General features: G+C 41.7%; 1 protein-coding gene across 1 annotated transcript in view; it reads right to left on the bottom strand.

The window, feature by feature from the left end:
- Fam133b (family with sequence similarity 133 member B) overlaps positions 1-17,897 on the bottom strand; it is a 26,797-nt gene extending 8,900 nt beyond the window's left edge. The window contains exons 1-8 of the mRNA XM_021190248.2: positions 17,783-17,897; positions 6,827-6,924; positions 3,672-3,750; positions 2,935-3,009; positions 2,782-2,814; positions 2,266-2,328; positions 1,727-1,819; positions 430-480 (exon numbers count right to left, since the gene is read on the bottom strand). Coding sequence (XP_021045907.1) covers positions 430-480; positions 1,727-1,819; positions 2,266-2,328; positions 2,782-2,814; positions 2,935-3,009; positions 3,672-3,750; positions 6,827-6,924; positions 17,783-17,806 — 516 coding nt within the window. The 5' untranslated portion in view covers positions 17,807-17,897. The remainder of the gene's footprint in view (positions 1-429; positions 481-1,726; positions 1,820-2,265; positions 2,329-2,781; positions 2,815-2,934; positions 3,010-3,671; positions 3,751-6,826; positions 6,925-17,782) is intronic.
- Between the last annotated feature and the right edge of the window lie 247 nt (positions 17,898-18,144).

Genomic DNA, 18,144 nt, shown 5'->3' with positions numbered 1-18,144 from the left:
AATAAATAAATAAATCTTTAAAAAAAAAAAGAAAAGTAACACATATCACTGCTCATCTCTCTCTCTTTTTTTTGGGAGGGGGTTGGGTTTTTTTTTGGGGGGAGGGGGGAAGGTTTTCCAGACAGGGTTTCTCTGTGTCACCCTGGATGTCCTAGAACTCACTCTGTAGATCAGGCTGGCCTTAAACTCAGAAATCCAGCTGCCTCTGCCTCCCAAGTGCTGGGATTAAGGGTGTGCACTACCACTGCCCTGGCCAAAGCCTACAGCACCCGGTACTCCTAGGCAGTCTCCCATCAATTACTAACCCTGCTTAGCTTCAGGGATCAGACGAGATCCGGCGCGTTCAGGATGCTATGGCCGTAGACTCACCTCTTAAAGTTATTAAGTGCTATATGATAGCCTACCTCAAGGCAGTGTAAAAATAGTTACCTTTTCTCTTTCAGTTACATCCTTGGACTTCTTTTTCTTTTTTGAACCATCCTAAACAAATATAAATAACTTTTAAATGTAGAAAATACAGTGTAAGTAAGAATAGCCTTCCCAAAAATTATTTGACTCATGACTAATAAAAATTTACTTCAGTATCAGCACTTTATTCAGAAAATAAAAGATCAACCTATTTAATGTATATCTGCACATAAGACAACAGGCCTTTTCTCTTATGTCACTGAACAAAACCTATGTTCCCCTAAAACAATGCCCATGTGTTTACTTTAAAGTAGGGCTTTGCCTTTTGTCTCTGGTGGCCTCATGTACTGGAGGCCTATAATCTACCTGGTTTTCTGCCATCCACCAATCTGACTAGCCTACCGTCCTTATCAGGAATTCTATGTTATTCCTTTAGGTCTAGTGACTAACCTCTATTAAAAACAACCTCATCCACGAGCTGACAGGATTAAATGAATTAACCATCACAGGTCTACACAGGTCCTACCACACAGCTGGCTTTTCATCAACACTACACTAGCTATCACCATCATCGGACCACTGCCTCAAAGACACACAAGAGAACCAACAGTCACCGAGGACTTTCTACACAAGAAATCTTCCTGGGTGAGTGAAGCTCTTTCACAAACCACAATAGGACCTTTAGTTTCCTGAGGCACCAGTGTTCCATGGGTGTCCTTTCTCTCTCATGTGGTATTGAGGACTGAACCCAGGGTCTCTCTCATGAATACCAGGCAAGCTCTCTATCATATTTCTCCAACAGGAATAAACAAGTGTAACTAAGGAAGGTGCTGCACGCTGTCTACCACTCAATACAGACCTGGCAATGGATCAAAAAGTAATTAGCTCAACTTCCAATGCGGATTTTTTTGTTTTGTTTTGCCTAGAATTATAAATATTATTTTGAAAACAGGGGAAACACTATCATGGAGATTTGGGAACACAGAAACATGCATATGAAGAAGGTACCTGCAGATAAAAAGATGCTACATGTACAGTATTAAATACACCAGTCAATTGGTGCAGAACCTCAAAGTACAAAAGTCAAATATGGCTGGGTGTGGTGGGGCACCCCGTTAATCCCAGCACTCGGATGCAGAGGAAGGTGGGTCTCTGTGAGTTTGAGGCCATCCCGATCTAGGTCTATTACAGAAAAACCCTGTCTCAAAAAACTAAAACTCAAATCAAATGTGCTCCTTCTAACTGAAGTGATGCTAGACAGGAAGAGCAGACAGGAAGCGAGAGCGTTTGCCCTCGGCAGTCCAGTGCTGAGCCTCACCTTGCTGTCTGAATCGGAATCCGAGCCCGAGGTCTCAGGAGACTTATGGCAACGGCTCTTCTTTTTCTTCCTTCTTTTTGTTTGTTTTTTATCCTACACAGAACATTTTTAGAAGCATTTGCTTTTTGTTTCAGAATATAATTTATCCGTTTAACTAATATAAATGTAGTAATGACCAGAGCATAATGAAAGGACCAGCTTATAAACATATTTTCCTCAATTCATATTTATAATGTAACATAATACTTTTCTATTTAGAGTCAAGTGGTCTGAATTATATGCTTGTAATTCTACCCAATGAGTCAAAAGCATTTTAGAATTTAAAAAAATCTATTATTTTAAGTGAACAAAGCAAACTTAAAAAAAAAATTATACCAACATTTAAACTCTCATTTCATTATTCACATATGGGTACTCTAAGTTATGAATAATTATTTGAAATAAAAAAGTCAACATGTCTAGCAGCAATTTCACAACAGGAGACCCTCTGACATTCAAGGAGGTACCAATTACTTCAAAAGCATCACAGCAAATCTTACCTCATCTTCAGAATCTGAAGAACTGCTGGAAGAATCAGAGCTCGATGAAGAAGAAGATGAATACTTGACCAAGCACAAAACAATTAAAGCTTGTGAGATGCAGGAATTGGTTTCTTTTACTAAGTCTTTCAAGCACTTAGTGAAATCAATCTAGTGTCTAAGAAACAGATGCCATATTCATAGGATTATAAATATAAAATATAAAAGTCACCTCCCTCCCCCAAAAGCTCAACAAAGCAACATGTGCAGCAAAGAGCAACACTGTCCTCTGCAGCAGCAGCAGAGGCGTTACTAGGCTATGAGGACGCTGACACTTCTTTCATGAGAGAGAGAGAGAGAGAGAGAGAGAGAGAGAGAGAGAGAGAGAGAGAACCCATCACAGCCAGAGGACCTCTGGGCTGTGTGATGAATCCACAGTCTAAGTTAGCTTTAGCATACAAAGAAAACCCAATCATTCTTACTGTGCTTTATAGGCCCTTAGCTGTAACATTTAGAAAATAGAAAACTTTTGCTCACCCTACCAGATTTCTTCTTTTCTTTTTTCTTTTTCTAAATAGAAAAACAAAACAAAACAAAAGCTAAATAAGTGGATGTGATTCTCCAATGAATTTATTAATACATCATTATGAACCAATGATAAAAGTGACAATAAACAAAAAGTGGTGTCACCTGTCTCTTTTTGGATGAGCTCTCACTTCCACTTAATAATTTTTCTCTATGTTTTTCTAGTTCTTTCTTCCAATTCTGCAAGAAGGTTAAAAGGAAGACACGATTACAAGTCACCGAGCCCTCTCCACTCTTTATCACCACTCACCTACCTCAGCTTGGCCTTTTTAAACAAAACATGCACTCATTTTCACCTGTGTACATGTCTGTGTAAGATGTGCTTTTTCTGTGTAGCCCTGGCTGTCCTGGAACTTGCTTTTTAGACCAGGTTATCCTCGAATTCAGATATCCAATCTGCTTCCACCGTTTGAGTGCTGGGATTAAAGGTGTGTGCAACCACACCTGGGCTTTACAAACAAACTTGATACAAAAGTGTCTGTTTACAGTGGGTGGGCATGATGCATACATGGGTGTAAGTATGCTGTGGTCCATGTGTGGAGGTCAGAGGACAGCTACAGGCGGCTCTCACCTTCCATGTTCTGTAGTTCTGAAGACCACACTCAGGTCACCAGGCTTTCAAGTGCACTTACTGAGTTCTTTTATTTTCATAAGAAAGTATTCATTTACTCACAAACCTGCCTTCAAATATTTAACAGTAATATTCATAAAATATAGACCCACTTAATGACTAAAGCACAATGAACAAATTCTTGGCTTATTAAAGAGAAACATAAAATAGATTTCATTTTTATTATAAGGAAAAGATCAGTCTATTTCTTTAAGAAATGCTATTTACAAACCTCATTCATTTTTTCTTCAAACTCAGCCAAAGCCTTGGAGCCCTTCTTTTTCTTTTCTAGCTGTTCCTTGACTTCCTCCCTTAGAAACAGAGTGATAAATACAATGTAAGTAGGGGAATATAGAAAGGATGGCATTTTTAAAATATTATTTTAATATTGTAAGACTCCCTTTCATATTGATGGTTAAAATTTCTTTGTTCACAATCATGTAAATAATCATAATAAGGCCCACTGGGTGATATTAATCACTCCTCGTCTAAATCTAGATTACTTAAATATTATTTTGATTGACTCTCACAACAACCTAACAGTACATAACTTTACAGCATTACTTAAGTTCTAAGATAGTAAGACATCTCAGGCCACAATTGTAAGCTCTAAGATGAGCCAAGTCAACTCTATCTTGTTCAACTGCTACATTCTACTAGTAAGACCATGATATAAAAAACTTGACATGCATGTAGAAGGCTTGAAACTCCCTACCTTTTAGGACCACTGTCCTAAGGTGGGCATCTTGGAACTGGATTTTGGAGAGGTCTTACCATCCCCTCGTTAAGTACAGCTAATTCTGCCTAAACTCTGTATGTGTGAAGATATAGTATAATTTAGGCTGAGTATCTTCTTTATTTCCAGGAATGTGGAGATTGAGGATGTGACAGCAGAGGCTGACTAATCAAAATGCCTAAAGATAACCACCTGCTGGGCTAGCAATGTCCTACATGTGCTGTCACAACTCCTGCTAAGACTTAGTGTACCTTGTGTGAGTCTACTAAGAGCCTTGAAAGCCTTGCCTGGCCTCTTCAACAGTACCTTTGCATGGAAACTACAAAGGGGGCCTGGGGAAGAGGGTGGAGGGAGGATAGCCTATGTCCTGCCAGAGTTCCACCCATGCTCTGGGCAGGCGGGGCAGGCAGACAGAAGCTTTCCACTTGGCCCTGGGTGGGCATCTAAGCCTCTGACCTACTTGATGGGGGGTTGGACAAGGGGCAGCCCCCCGAAACCAAAAGGGGCCCCGGGGTTACACCCTATAGCTCCGGGGTTATGGGAGAGAGGGCATAGAGAAGAGAGGTTCCCACACAGGCGAGAGTGAGTGCAGCCTTGATGAGCAGAGACTATGGTTTTAGAGCTTTATTGTAGAAAGGCAGGGGGAAAGAGAGAAGGTAGAAGAGAGAGAGAGGCCGGCTATGGCCAAGGTGAGAGAAAGGGGGAAAAGGAGAGAGAGAGAAGAAAGGCTAGAGAATAAGAGGGAGAGAGAGGAGGAGAGAGGAGAGGGGAGAGGAAGTAAGAGAACAAAGGAGTTGAGAGAGCAAGGAGGGGCCAAACAGCCCCTCTTAGGATGTGGGTTATCTTTACTGTTGCTAGGTAACTGGGGAGGAGTTTAGTCTGAAGGTCAGAAGCTTGGGACATTGCCTACGTGACTACTGACCATGCTTCTCCTGTAGGGACTGTGGGGGGCAAACTTCGACAGAAGCCGGAGTTCCAGGAGATATGAGAGAACTCCTTCAGTCCTATGTAGATGAATTATCACCACCGGGTGCCGGGGTTCAAGATCTCAGCTCGACTGGAGACGAGATTGTCTGTGTATAGCCCAACGCCCAACACCTTTGGTTGCCATTAGCAAGATTATCTGGCAAGACTCCTGTGAGTGCTTTTATGAATTACCCCCTATGTGTTGTTTTAAAAGGCTTCTGATTCATAGGCAAAACACCTGTTTGAGCATTCCCCCTTTAAATTCCATCCCCTCTTAACATGTTAAGGCGAAAATAACACTTTATTTTGGGAACATTTCTGGAATGCTGCAGTGATTAAGAACAAGACTTAAAGCCATGAGTGGTGGTGCACGCCTTTAATCCCAGCACTTGAGAGGCAGAGGCAGGCGGATTTCCGAGTTCGAGACTAGCCTGGTCTACAAAGTGAGTTCCAGGACAGCCAGGGCTATACAGAGAAACCCTGTCTCAGGAAACCAAAAAAAAAAAAAAAAACAAGACTTATCACACTAGAGGAGGTGGACAGTGAGCTGGAAGGACTCCCTATAGCATATGATAACCATCAACTACAGTGGCCTGCATCTAAGGCTACCCTACAGCTGGTGAGATGTCACTTCAGGACTGTAGTAACAGTAAGGATAGAATATTAAATAACAGTACCTGTAACTGTAGCATCTCTTTACAGAATAAGAGTTGGGAACAACACTGTACACACTCCTGTTACTCCGCCCTGATCTCTAAGTGAATTTCAAGGAAGGGCACAACCAATGCCACTGCTCATCTTAAATTAAACAGCACAGACTCTGCAAGGTAAGCAAGACGTTTAGAGGCTAGGGACGAGAGGGACAGGAAAGAGTTCCTCAAAGTGCTTTAGCTGTGCCACTTGTCAAGTGCCCATGTTGTTTATGCATGTGAATCCTATGTGCAAAACAAAGCACATGTTAAATGTTACTTTAAAATATTACCCTGAACAAAAATTACTTCTAGATGAATCAAAGACCTCAATGTGAAACCAGAAAGACTAAAACTGCTACAAGAAAGCATAGGCTGTGGCTTACAATATACAGGAACAGAAAACAACTTTCTGAACGGCACTCCCTTTGTCCAGGAATTAAGACCAACAATCAACAAATATGCTGTTGCATATCTGTAGAGCAGAGGAAACTGAGTGAAAAAGCCCACCGAGAATCTGTCAGCTCCACTGGTGACCAGACTGTCTGTGTATATAGCCCAATGCCCAACACCTTTGGTTGCCATTAGCAAGATTATCTGCCAAGACTCCTGTGAGCCAACTTGAATGAGGAGGCTACAGATACCCTGAGGGTAGAGGTAGCCTTAGAGAGCCTCCTTAGGGATGATCTTCCTGATAGGCCATCCAATCCCAGGTGGCCAGCCCTGAACATATGTGCGGATGAGCAATACAAAATGAATTCAATTCAATAGCGTGTACATGTGTTTAACAAGATTAAAGAAGGTCCAAATTTGAGAAGGAGTAAGAAGGGAAAATGGAGCTGGAGGGGGAAGAGAGAAAAATGGAAATTATGCAAATATAATACTCATGTATGAAACTCCAGAAAAATCAGTAAAAATCACTTATCATTTGGCAAGTGCTCAACAATCAATAAAGGCAGCAAGGTTAAACTTATAAACAAGTAAACTGAGAAATACCAGGTAGGCCTTGGTCGATTCAGATAATCCTGGATTGTTGGTCCTGAAGACTGGATTGGACCCCTTGACCGAGCCATTGCTATTGGATTCATGTAGGCCTTAAGAAAAAAAACAAGAATTAATTCCATTAAAATAGCCACTAAGAAAAGTCACATATCTAGTAGCATTATTATAAATGAGTACTATATCCAACTAACTAACCTAACTAATCAAGTTATTACAAAGTCAATGTAACCTACAAAGCCCTGAATGTTTGTGGATAAGTAGTTCTTCCATGTAATACATGTTGCTAAACTTTATCAGACATCTGATGAATAATGATCCTCTTGCCTTCTGAAGCCTTTAGGGTAACTTTCCCTAAAACCTGGTAACCTGTGAGTCTGAGCACACATACCATGCTCACCTCCAAAGAAAGGAAAATGTTCTATCTTACTGTTACTTCTCCTACTCCACCAAGTACTGTGTCAATTTTATTCTCAAATTAACATCAAAATTGAATGACAATAACAAAGATGAGGACTTTATAAAATGAGTGACACATACCTGCAATTCTAGCACTTTGGAGCTAGAAACAGGAAGGTAAGGAGTAGCTACATGATATTTTATTTCAAAACAAAACCAAAACCCAAAATAATTTTTAAAAATTTAAAATGTGTATGGGTGTTTTGCCTGTATGAGTACATACTGTACCCGTGGAGATCATAATCAGATCCTCTGGAAATAGAGTTACAGATAGTTCTGAGTCACTGCAGGAAATCTAGGCCCTCTAGAAGAACAGCCAGTGCTCTTAACACCTAAGCCATTTTCTTCAGACTTCCACCAAAATTTAAAATGTGCAAGAAAGGACATTACTAACCAAAGAAAAGACAACAACCTGCAAAATGAAAAACCATCTGCAAACCATAAGAGAATAATGCCAAGGGTATATAAAAAGTCACTACCACCCAACAACAAAATCCCTAATCATCTCATTTAAAACTGAGCCAAGGACTTATAATAGATATTCTTCCAAAGTTACACTGACAATGGCCAAAAACACATGAAAGACTGTTCAGTGTCACTAGGAAGGCTATTATCAAAAACCAGAAAGTCACAAGGACTGCAAGAAATGGTTTGAAGAAATTGGGACCCTTTGTACACTGTTGGTGGGAGTATAAAATGCAATAGCTGTTGTAGAAAATAACTTGGATGCGCCTCAAAAAGTTAGGCATAGAATCACCACAGGACCCTCCAGTTGCCATGTCCAGGTACTGCATGGACCCAAAAGAATGCAAAGCAGACTAATGGAACATCGGTGTTCACAACAGTCAAAGGGCAGAACAAAACTAATATCCATCCATGGATGACTAGATTAACAAAAAACACACCCCACTCAATTTCTAAAAAACCAAATTCTAATCCTGATCCCCCTATTTGCACTTTCTGAGAAAAGAGATGACAGATATGAACCAGATCTAATTTTCCATGGTGCTGGGAATCACAATCAAGGCTCTGTACCTGCTCAGCAAGCACTCTATCAACCGAGCTATATCTTATACCACCTACAATAAATAAAAAAATGATGCTGTCTCTATATTTTACAGTTACTAGAGTAGGATAAATACACATTTCAGAAACCCCCTCCCCAAAAACACTGATGTAAAATAAGGCAAACGTTTGTTTAGTGATGGCTTCTGGCAAAGATGTTGATTTTCTAAAAAGTGCTGCAGATACAGAATCTGCTTTGTTTTGAGGCAGGCTCTTCCTAAGCAGCTGCAGGCTGTCCTGGAACTCTGAGTGCTCTTGCATCATCTGATGATTACAACCATGCACCACCATACCAGGTCAGTTTCAACCTCTTGATCTTCATACTCAGTTTCCCCAAACTTAATTCAAGTTGGTAAATGTTCACAAACTCTTCTTTCTTCCCTCTATCTAAATGATAAGAACTCAGGCTAAACACACCTGAAAGCTCTAGAACAAAAAGAAGCAAACACACTCAAGAGTAGTAGATAGCAGGAAATAATCAAATAGGTTGAAATCAATAAATTAGAAACAAAGAAAATACAAAGAATCAATGAATCAAAAGAGTTGGTTCTTTAAGAAAAATTAAACAAGACAGACAAACCCTTAGCCAAATTAACTTAAAGGGCGGAGACAGTTCCAAATTAACAAAATCAGAAATGAAAAGGGGAGCATGACAACAGACACCAAGGAAATCCAAAGATTCATTAGCTCTTACTTCAAAACCCTGAACTCCACAAAATTGAAAAATATAAACAAGATAACCATTTTCTTAGTACGTTAACACTTACCAAAGCTAAATCAAGATCAGGTAAACAATCTAAATAGACCTATAACCCCCAAGGAAATAGAAGCAGTCAATAAAAGACTCCCAACAAAAAGAGGCCCAGGGCCAGATGGTTTATTGCAGAATTCTACTAGACCTTCAATGAAGAGCTAATACCAATACTCTTCAAATTACTCCACAAAATAGAAGGAACATTGCCAAACTCATTTATGAGGCCACAGTCACCCTGATATCTAAACCACACAAAGACTCAACCACGAAAGAGAATTTCAGACCAATCTCCTTATGAGCACTGATGTAAAAATACTAGTAAAATATTCACAAACAATCCAAGAACACATCAAAAACTTCATCCACCATAATCAAGTTTGGCTTCATCTCAAAGATTCACAGATAGTTCAACATATAAAAATCCATCAATGTAATTCACCATATAAATAACCTGAAAGAAAAAAAAGGCTACATAATTATCTCATTAGATGCCGAGAAAGTCTTTGACAAAATCCAACACTCCTTCATGATAAAAGTCTTGGAGAGACCAGGGATACACAGTGCATGACTAAACACATGAAAGGATATACACAGCAAGCCAACAGCCAACATCAAATTAAATGGAGAGAAACTTAAAGCAATTCCACTAAAATCAGGAACAAGGCTGTCCACTCTCTCATTATCTACTCATTACAGTACTTGAAGTTTTAGCTAGAGCAATAAGACAACTAAAGGATAGAAAGGAGATATAAGTTAGAAAGGAAGTTGTCAAAGTATCACTTTTCACAGATGATGTGATAGTATACATAAATGACCCCAAATTCTACCAGACAACCTCTACAGTTGGTAAGTACCTTCGCAAAGTAGCTGGATACAAAATTAGCTCAAGAAATAACACCTTTCACAATAGCCAAATATAACATAAAATATCTTGGTATATGTAACTATAACCAAGAAAGTGAAAGACCTGTATGACAAGAACTTCAAATCTTTGAAAAAAGAAACTGAAGATATCAGAAGATGACATCTCCCATACTCACGGTACAGGAGGATTAACACAGTAAAGATGGCCACCCTACCAAAAGCAATGTACAGATTCAACACAGTCCTTATCAAAATCCCAACACAATTCCTTACAGACTTTGAAAGAACAACACTCAAAACCAAACCAAACCCAGGATAGCTAAAATAATCCTGTACAATAAAAGAACTTCTGGATGTATCATCATCCTTGATGTCAAACTGTACTACAAAAACAAAAAAAAAATTAATAAAAACCACATGATACTGGCATAAAAACAAGAAAGGCTGATCAATGGAATCAAACAGAAGAACCAGAAATTAACCCATACACCTGACTTTTAGTAAAAAGTCAAAACCATACAATGGAAAAAAAGAAAGCATCTTCAAAAAATGGTGCTGATCTAACTGGATGTATGAATGAAGAAGAAAAGAATCAAATCAGTATCTATCATCCTACACAAAACTCAAGTTTAAGTGGTCCAAAGATACCATTAGCATAAAACCAGATCCACTGAATCTGATAGAAGAGAATTAGTCTTGAACACACTGGCACAGGAGATAACTTCATAAACAGAACACCAATGGTTGTCACTAAGATCGACAATAATAAATAGGACCTCATGAAACTAAAAAGCTTCTCTAAGGCAAAGAACATCATCAAAAGGACAAAACAACAACCTACAGAGTGGGAAAAGATTTTCACCAACTCTGCGTCTGACAGAGGGCTAATATCCAATATATATTATTTTTCGAGAAATTAAACACCAACAAACCAAATAACTCAATTAAAAAACGGGGTATAGATCTAAACAGAGAATTCTCCAGAGGATTCTCTATTGCCCAAGAAGCACTTTAAAAAACATCCACCGGGTGGTGGTGGTGGTGCACACCTTGAATCCCAGCACTTGGGAGGCAGAGGCAGGTGGATTTCTGAGTTTGAGGCCAGCCTGGTCTACAGAGTGAGTTCCAGGACAGGGCTACACAGAGAAACCCTGTCTCGACCCCCCCCCCAAAAAAAAACCAACCAAACAAACAAACAAAAACCATCCTTAGTCACCAGGGAAATGCAAATCCCAACAACTCAGATTCCATCGTACACCTGTCAGAATGGTTAAACTCAAACACTCAACCCACAGTTCAAGCTGATGAAGATGTGGAGCAAGGGTGACAGCCCTCTATTCCTGGTTTGAAGGCAAACTTGTATAGTTCTTTGGAAATCAATTTAGTAGTGTCTCAGAAAACTGGGACTAGATCGACCTCAAGACCCAGCTATACCTCTCCTTGGCATATACACAAAAGATATTCCACTATACCACAAGGACACGTGTTCCACTATGCTTGTATATGTTTGTAGCAGCTTTATTCCTAATAGCCAGAAACTAGAAACAGCCTAGAAGTCCCTCAACCAAAGAATGAGTAAAGAAAATGTGGTATATTTACACAGTAGAATATTATTCAATTATCAAAAACAACAACATCATGAAATTTTTAGGCAAATAGATAGAACTAGAAAAGCTCATCCTGAGTGAGGTAACCCAGACCCAGAAAGACAAACATGGAATGTACTCACTTGTAAGAGGATATTAGCTATAAAGAAAAACCATTCTACAACTCACACACCCAAAGAGGCTAAGTAAAAAGGAGGGCTCAAGGAAGCGTGCGTGTGTGTGTGTGTGTGTGTGTGTGTGTGTGTGTGTAGAATTTCAGTGAGAAGGGAAATAGATTAGACATGGGGGTGGATGGAGGGAGGGAACTGGGTGGGGAGGAGGCATGGATGGAACAGGAGGAATGGGGGAGGATAGAGGGAAAGAGTACTAGGAGAGAAAACTGGATGGGGGTGGGGGGGCACATCTCTGGGAAGAGCTAGAAAACTAGGACAATGGAAACTCCCAGGAATCTATGAAGGTGACTGTAGCTAAGACTCCTAGCAATAGGAAATCTGGAGACTGAACCAGCCATCTCCTGCAACCAGGCAAGACTTCTAATGGAGGGACCGGGACACCAATCCAGTCACAAAACCTTTGACGTACAATTTGTTCTGTCTACAAGATGTGCAGGGGTTAAAAGAAGCAGAATTTGAGGGAAAGGCCAACCAATGACTGGCTCAGTTAAGACCCATGCTATGAGCGGGAGGGCACCCCTGACACTATTAATGTTATTCTGCTATACTAGCAGACAGGAGCCTAACATAACTACCATCAGAGAGGCTTCACCCAGCAACTGATGNAAACTGATGCAGANACCANGACCAAACNTTNAGNNNAGCTTGGGGNATTCTGTGGNAGAGGGGGAGGAAGGATTGAAGAGGGGTCAAGGACACCACAAGAAAACCTACAGAATCAACTAACGTGGACTCATAGGGACTGAGCTGCCACTCAGAGAGCATGTATGGGAAGGACCTACACATGAACAGTTAGCTGGGTCACCATGTGGGACCCCCAAAGAAGGAGCAGGGGCTGTCTCTGAGTCTGCTGCCTGCCTTTAGATAGGTTTTTGCTTTCTGGGTTGCCTTGTCTAGCGTCAATAGAAGAGGCACCCAGTCTTATTGCAAGTTTGTATGTCAAGGCTGCTTCACACCCATGGGAGGCCTCCTCTTTTCTGAGGAGAAGGGAAGGAGGAGGATGGAGGTAAGGGGAAACTGTGATCAGGATGCAAAGTAAATAAATAACTTTATAAAAAAATAATTAAGAAAAAAAAATAATTTAGGCTAAAGGCCTAAATTTTAAGGTCTCTCTTACTACTTAACATTTGCTGTACTTTTTATCAAAACTTGTAAAAAAAAAAATGACCAACATTTCCACCTATGTAACAAATGTGACAGACTTGAGATTTCTCTGGCAGAGCAAACAATACAAAACCCACCACTGACCAGCAAATGCTGGGAATTACTTCCACTAAAACAACACTGCCTAATTACTTGGATGACCATAAATCTCAGACATAAGTTTCTGACAAGCAGGAAGGAATATTAGAATTTCTAATGTTAGGGATATTTAGAGAATCAAGGCAAGATACGGGTATCAAACGCAATGCAAACTACAGAGACACTGTATGTGTGTATAACCACAGGCTGACATGGCTGTCTTCCTCATTTGCTCTCCACCTTACTTTTTGAGATTGGGTCTCTCACTGAACCTGGAACTCATGAATTTAACTACACTGGCTGGCTAGCAAGGCTGAGATCCTCCTGTCTCTACCCCCACCCCCATGCTGAGATTAAAGATGCACACCACTGTACTTGGTTTTTACCTGGGTTCTGTGGAATAAAAGTCCTCAGGCTTGCATGGCAAGCATTTTCCTAAGTCATCTCCCAATCCCAGAACTTTCGTTATTTTGTTTTTATATAAACATATACTCTCAATTAACTGAACTGTCTAACTGACTAACAATGCTGCTGATTCCCATCACACAAACTACATCCAACAGTATGGTAAATATATACAGTACAACAGTATGGTAAATATATATGATATCATTTTTTTAATTTAGGTGTATGTGTCTGCTTGTGTGTGCACAATGTGTCTTTGAAAGCCAGAAAGGAGCATCACATTCTTGGAACTGGAGTTCCAAGTGTTTGTGAGTTACGAGTGCTGGGAACCAAACCCAGGTTCTCTGAGAGAGCACTAAATACTCTTAACTGCAGTCACTTTGAAGTACCTAATGGTAAACATTTTAAGTTTAAAACTGTAAATTATTTCCAAAGAGTGAAAACTATAGAAAAGACCATCCCAACTAAATTACCACAAGAGCAAAAAATGAAAACACCTAGGCTATCATCAAATTGGGATCATGAAATATACTGAAGTGTGTGTGCCTCCTAAATGAAATATTATGTAGTCAGTGAAAAGTAGATCTATAGTTTTTGTGATTTGGAAAGATTTCCAAGGTTCTTAAGTGAAAAGGAAACTCAGTTGCAAAAAAACAAAAACAAAAACAAACAATAGCATCTTAGTAAATAAATAACAAAATAGGAATACATGCAACACCAAAATGAGGAGATATTCCCCTCAACTATTTTATTTTTGTAAATATTTATTTTTGACTATGTGTGTGTGTGTGTGTGTGTGTTTGAGTATGTGCACTCAAGTCCAGAGGCCTGTAGAGGACAGATGACAGTCAGTGTTGGACCTCTTGGAGCTAGAGTTAGAGATGGTTATGGATCATTTGACGTCAGTGCGAGGAACCATATTCGGGTCCTCTTCAGGAGTAGGATGAACTCCTAACTGCTGAGCCACCTCTCCAGCCCACCCTTCACCATTTTATATGCTGAAGAGTAAGTGAAGTAATCCACTACTTTGTTAAAAAGAAACACTAGCGGCTGGGGGGATGGTTTAGCAGGTAAGAGCATTTGCTTCTCTTACAGAGGATCTTGGTCCTCACAGCAGCTCTTAACTGGCTGTAAATCCTAGCCCAGGGAATCTTGCACCCTCTTTTAGCCTCTGGCGCCCAGTGGCAATGGCAATCAGAAAAGGGCTTTAAATGCCTTGGAACAGAGTTACTGAGAGGTTGTGAGACCTGCAGGTGCTGGGACACAAACCTGTGTCCTATGGAAGAGCAACTGGTGCTCTTGATCACTAGGCCACTGCAATCACCCAACCTGATCATTTGAAATACCGCAGCCTTGGCTGGGGATGCCTCAGTAAGGAAAGGCATGTGCTTCCAAGCCTGAAGGCCCCATTTGTTCTCTGGGACCCACATGGTGGACAGAGAGTACTGACTCTGGAAAGTTGTCTCCTGGCACACACAACCCCACACATACACATACAAAAAAATTAAAATGTAATAAAAATTACAGAAAAATACTTTGACTTTGTAAGTCACATATTCATATTACATATGACTATAAATGTCTGTGACTCCAAACTGCTGTATAAGTTCAAGTAAGAGAAAATGATTTGTTATTGTAACTCAATGGAATACACACATGGGTAGGCACCAAGAGAGCACTGTAGCTCGATGCTAAAGGGTCGAGCAGACTCATTGCTCTATCTACTTTTACTTAGAGAATATATCCACAGGTTATCAAAAAGAACATGAAGCAAGCATCCAGAAAACAACAGGTACAAAGGCACCTTGAGCTTCAGTCCTTTACAGATACCAAGAACTAAAATGGCCAGTTAAAAAAGCCTCAAGAAAAAAAAAAAAACACAAACAAACAAAAAATTCAGAATGTAATCTGTGATCCTGGAGGACCACGTGTCAAACAATGCAGGACTGTAACAAAAGTACTCTGGTCTTGCCAGATACAGGTAACAGGAGGCTACCCATGTGTGGGAGTGCAGGCAGGCAAGCTTTCACACACACACAGAACTCTGTCCCTTTTAGTGAACTGTTCTGTGAACCCAAGCTTCTCTAAGAAGGGCTGGAGAGATGGCTCCTAGGTTAAAGTGCATACTTCTAAAGGACTCAAGTTTAGTTCTCAGTAGCTTCAAAGGCTATAACTACAACTTCCAAAACAAACAAACTCCACAACAGAACAAAATAAAAATTACAGTTCAGGAGAGAGATGGCTCAACTCACCAAAACATTTTTATACCCAAGCCTGACGACCTGAGTTTGATCCTGGTAATCTACATGGTAGAAGAAGAAAAATTCTTGCAAGTTGCTTGCTGGCCTTCATAAGCTTACTGTGGTAGGTGTGTGCACACAGACACACAAAATAAATAATTATGAATAAAGCCAAAACAACTGTTCAACATGAGATCTAAAGGGACTTCTGTTTGTTTTTAATTTGTATCTATCTGTGTGTCCTTGTGTGTGAGTTGTCACGGATATCAGAAGAGGGCACTGGGTCTCTTAGAGCTGATGTGGGTGTTGGGAATGCAACTTCACTCCTTTTCAAGAGCAGCACAGACTAGGCCTCTGGCTCTTGCTTTTAATTCCAATATTCCAGAGGCTGAGCAGGCACAGGCCAGTCAGGAACAAACACAGAGTCCGACTCAAACAAACAAACAAATATTAACAGGAAGGAAGAACAGAAGGATGGACGGGCAGCAGCCTGTGCTCCTAGCCTCCAAGCATTACCCCAGTCCTCTAAAGGATTGGTTGCTTTTGTTTTGTTTGTGTTTTGTAATCCCCAATCCTATAATCTTTAAAACCACGAAGGCATCATCAATGGAAGAAAAGAACTGGATTGCCTCTCAGACAATTTCTAGAGAACAACAAACATCAGGGCAGCTTTCAGAGGCAGACACTCAAACTCTACTCCTGGAAAACTATGAAGCTAGTAAAGAAGGAACCAGTGTCTGTGGTGGACTGAGGGGCAGGTATGACTGAAGCAGCGTCCTTCAAAGTGGTGGCAATGCATCATAGTGGTTGATGTCATTAGTAATGTGTCTAAAGACACACTATGCACAGTATCATAGGATACTGTGTGATTCCTGCAAGATAACTGCATGTTCACTTGTATCTCTACGGTGGGGGATGTTGACGATGGATGTTGATGATGTTGACGCTGCCTATGTGTGGGACCAGGATGTATAGGATAGCTGTGATTTAAAAGTCCTGTTAAAAAGAGACTTTGGGGCCGGTTGGGGGTCGGGGGGGGGGGGTCGGGAAGCTATCCAGATCCATGAGTAGCAAATGATACAAGTTCTGGTCACAGTTTAAGCATCCCTACCCTGCCCTTTAGTTCTCCATTACATCTCCCACACCTCCCACCTTTTGATGTAATGTTTTCAGTCTTAGAATCTTTTAAGTGCAAACAAAATGCTACCAGAACATATTGTGCGATGACAACAGAATAGTACAGAGCTGTCAACACCCTTCCAGTAAACGAAACTAATTTCATAGGTTTTGAAAATGCCTTAAGGAATGGATAAAGGAAATTCTCCAGTCAAATGGAAGTCTGGATTTCAGTAATGTCTGTAAGCAAGCCTATAATCTTTAAAACCACGATAGCATCACTAATAACAACAAAACAGAAAAATCTCCAGGAATCAGGTGAGATGTGTCTGAGGACATTAAAAGAGCCCAAGCACTACGTCGAACTCAGGATGCCCACGCACAAGGACCATTTCAACTCTATTCTATGGTCCAGATAACGCGTGGTCACGTCCTGAAGCCAGGAGGAAAGTACATTCCTACACAGTGCGAGCAAGGTTCCTGACCACCGAGCTTCCACGACAGAACCACACGGAACTAAAAGGGACGGTTTTTGTTGTGTTGTTTTTAAGACGGGGTGGGGAACACTATCATTTCCCGGGCAGCTCTTTAGGTACCCACGCGCGTTCGCTTGGGCAGTTGCCTTTGTGGTCAAGCTGTGACTAAGGAGGACCCCCATTCCCACAGGTAGAAACTTGGGTTCAGAAGTCACTAACTTCCGAGGGCACTGGAGTCTAGAGGACCCCAAAGTCCTCATCCCTGCCCCCCACCCCCATCCCCGTGGTTCCGCTGCGCTGGGTCTGGGCCTCTCGGCACCGGCGGCGCAGGCTCCGGCTCCCAGCCCTTACCGCTGCGGGGCGACAGGCCCCGGGGCCGGCCGAGCAGGACGCCGAGGACGAGCGAGGCGCACGCGCACCGCACGGCGCGGGGGTCTCGGGGCCCCGAGTGCGACGCGGCCGCCAGCCCCGCCGCGACGGGCGACGGCTTCCGCCCGTTCGCCTGCCGCCCGGCCCCGCCTCACTGCTCCGCTTTCCCCGCCGAATACTCACCACGCGATTATCCCGTTTCCCCATGGTGGCCGGCTGAAGGCGCGGGAAACCGCCGAGGGAGCAGGCCCGAGAAGAAGCCGAAGCGGCCCGCCGCAAGTCCTCTTACCACCTCTATGCCCCGCCCAGAGAGCGGCGCCCCGCCAATCCGGGGGGGAAACCGCGCGCGTCACGGCGCCCCCTGGCGGTGCGGAGGACAAACCGGCGCTAGCGACCGCCTGCGGTTCCCAGGAGCTGCAGCAGGCTTCCTGTGACCGACCCACTTAACCATTCCTGCTCAGGACCCACTCTGTAGTCACATCCGTAACTCCAGTTCCTGGGTATCCAATGCCTTCTTCTGACCTTTGTGGGTACCAGGCACACGT

This window comes from Mus pahari, chromosome 2 (genome assembly GCF_900095145.1).
Source record: "Mus pahari chromosome 2, PAHARI_EIJ_v1.1, whole genome shotgun sequence".
Taxonomy (NCBI): domain Eukaryota; kingdom Metazoa; phylum Chordata; class Mammalia; order Rodentia; family Muridae; genus Mus; species Mus pahari.
This window is presented reverse-complemented; position numbering and strand designations above follow the sequence as displayed.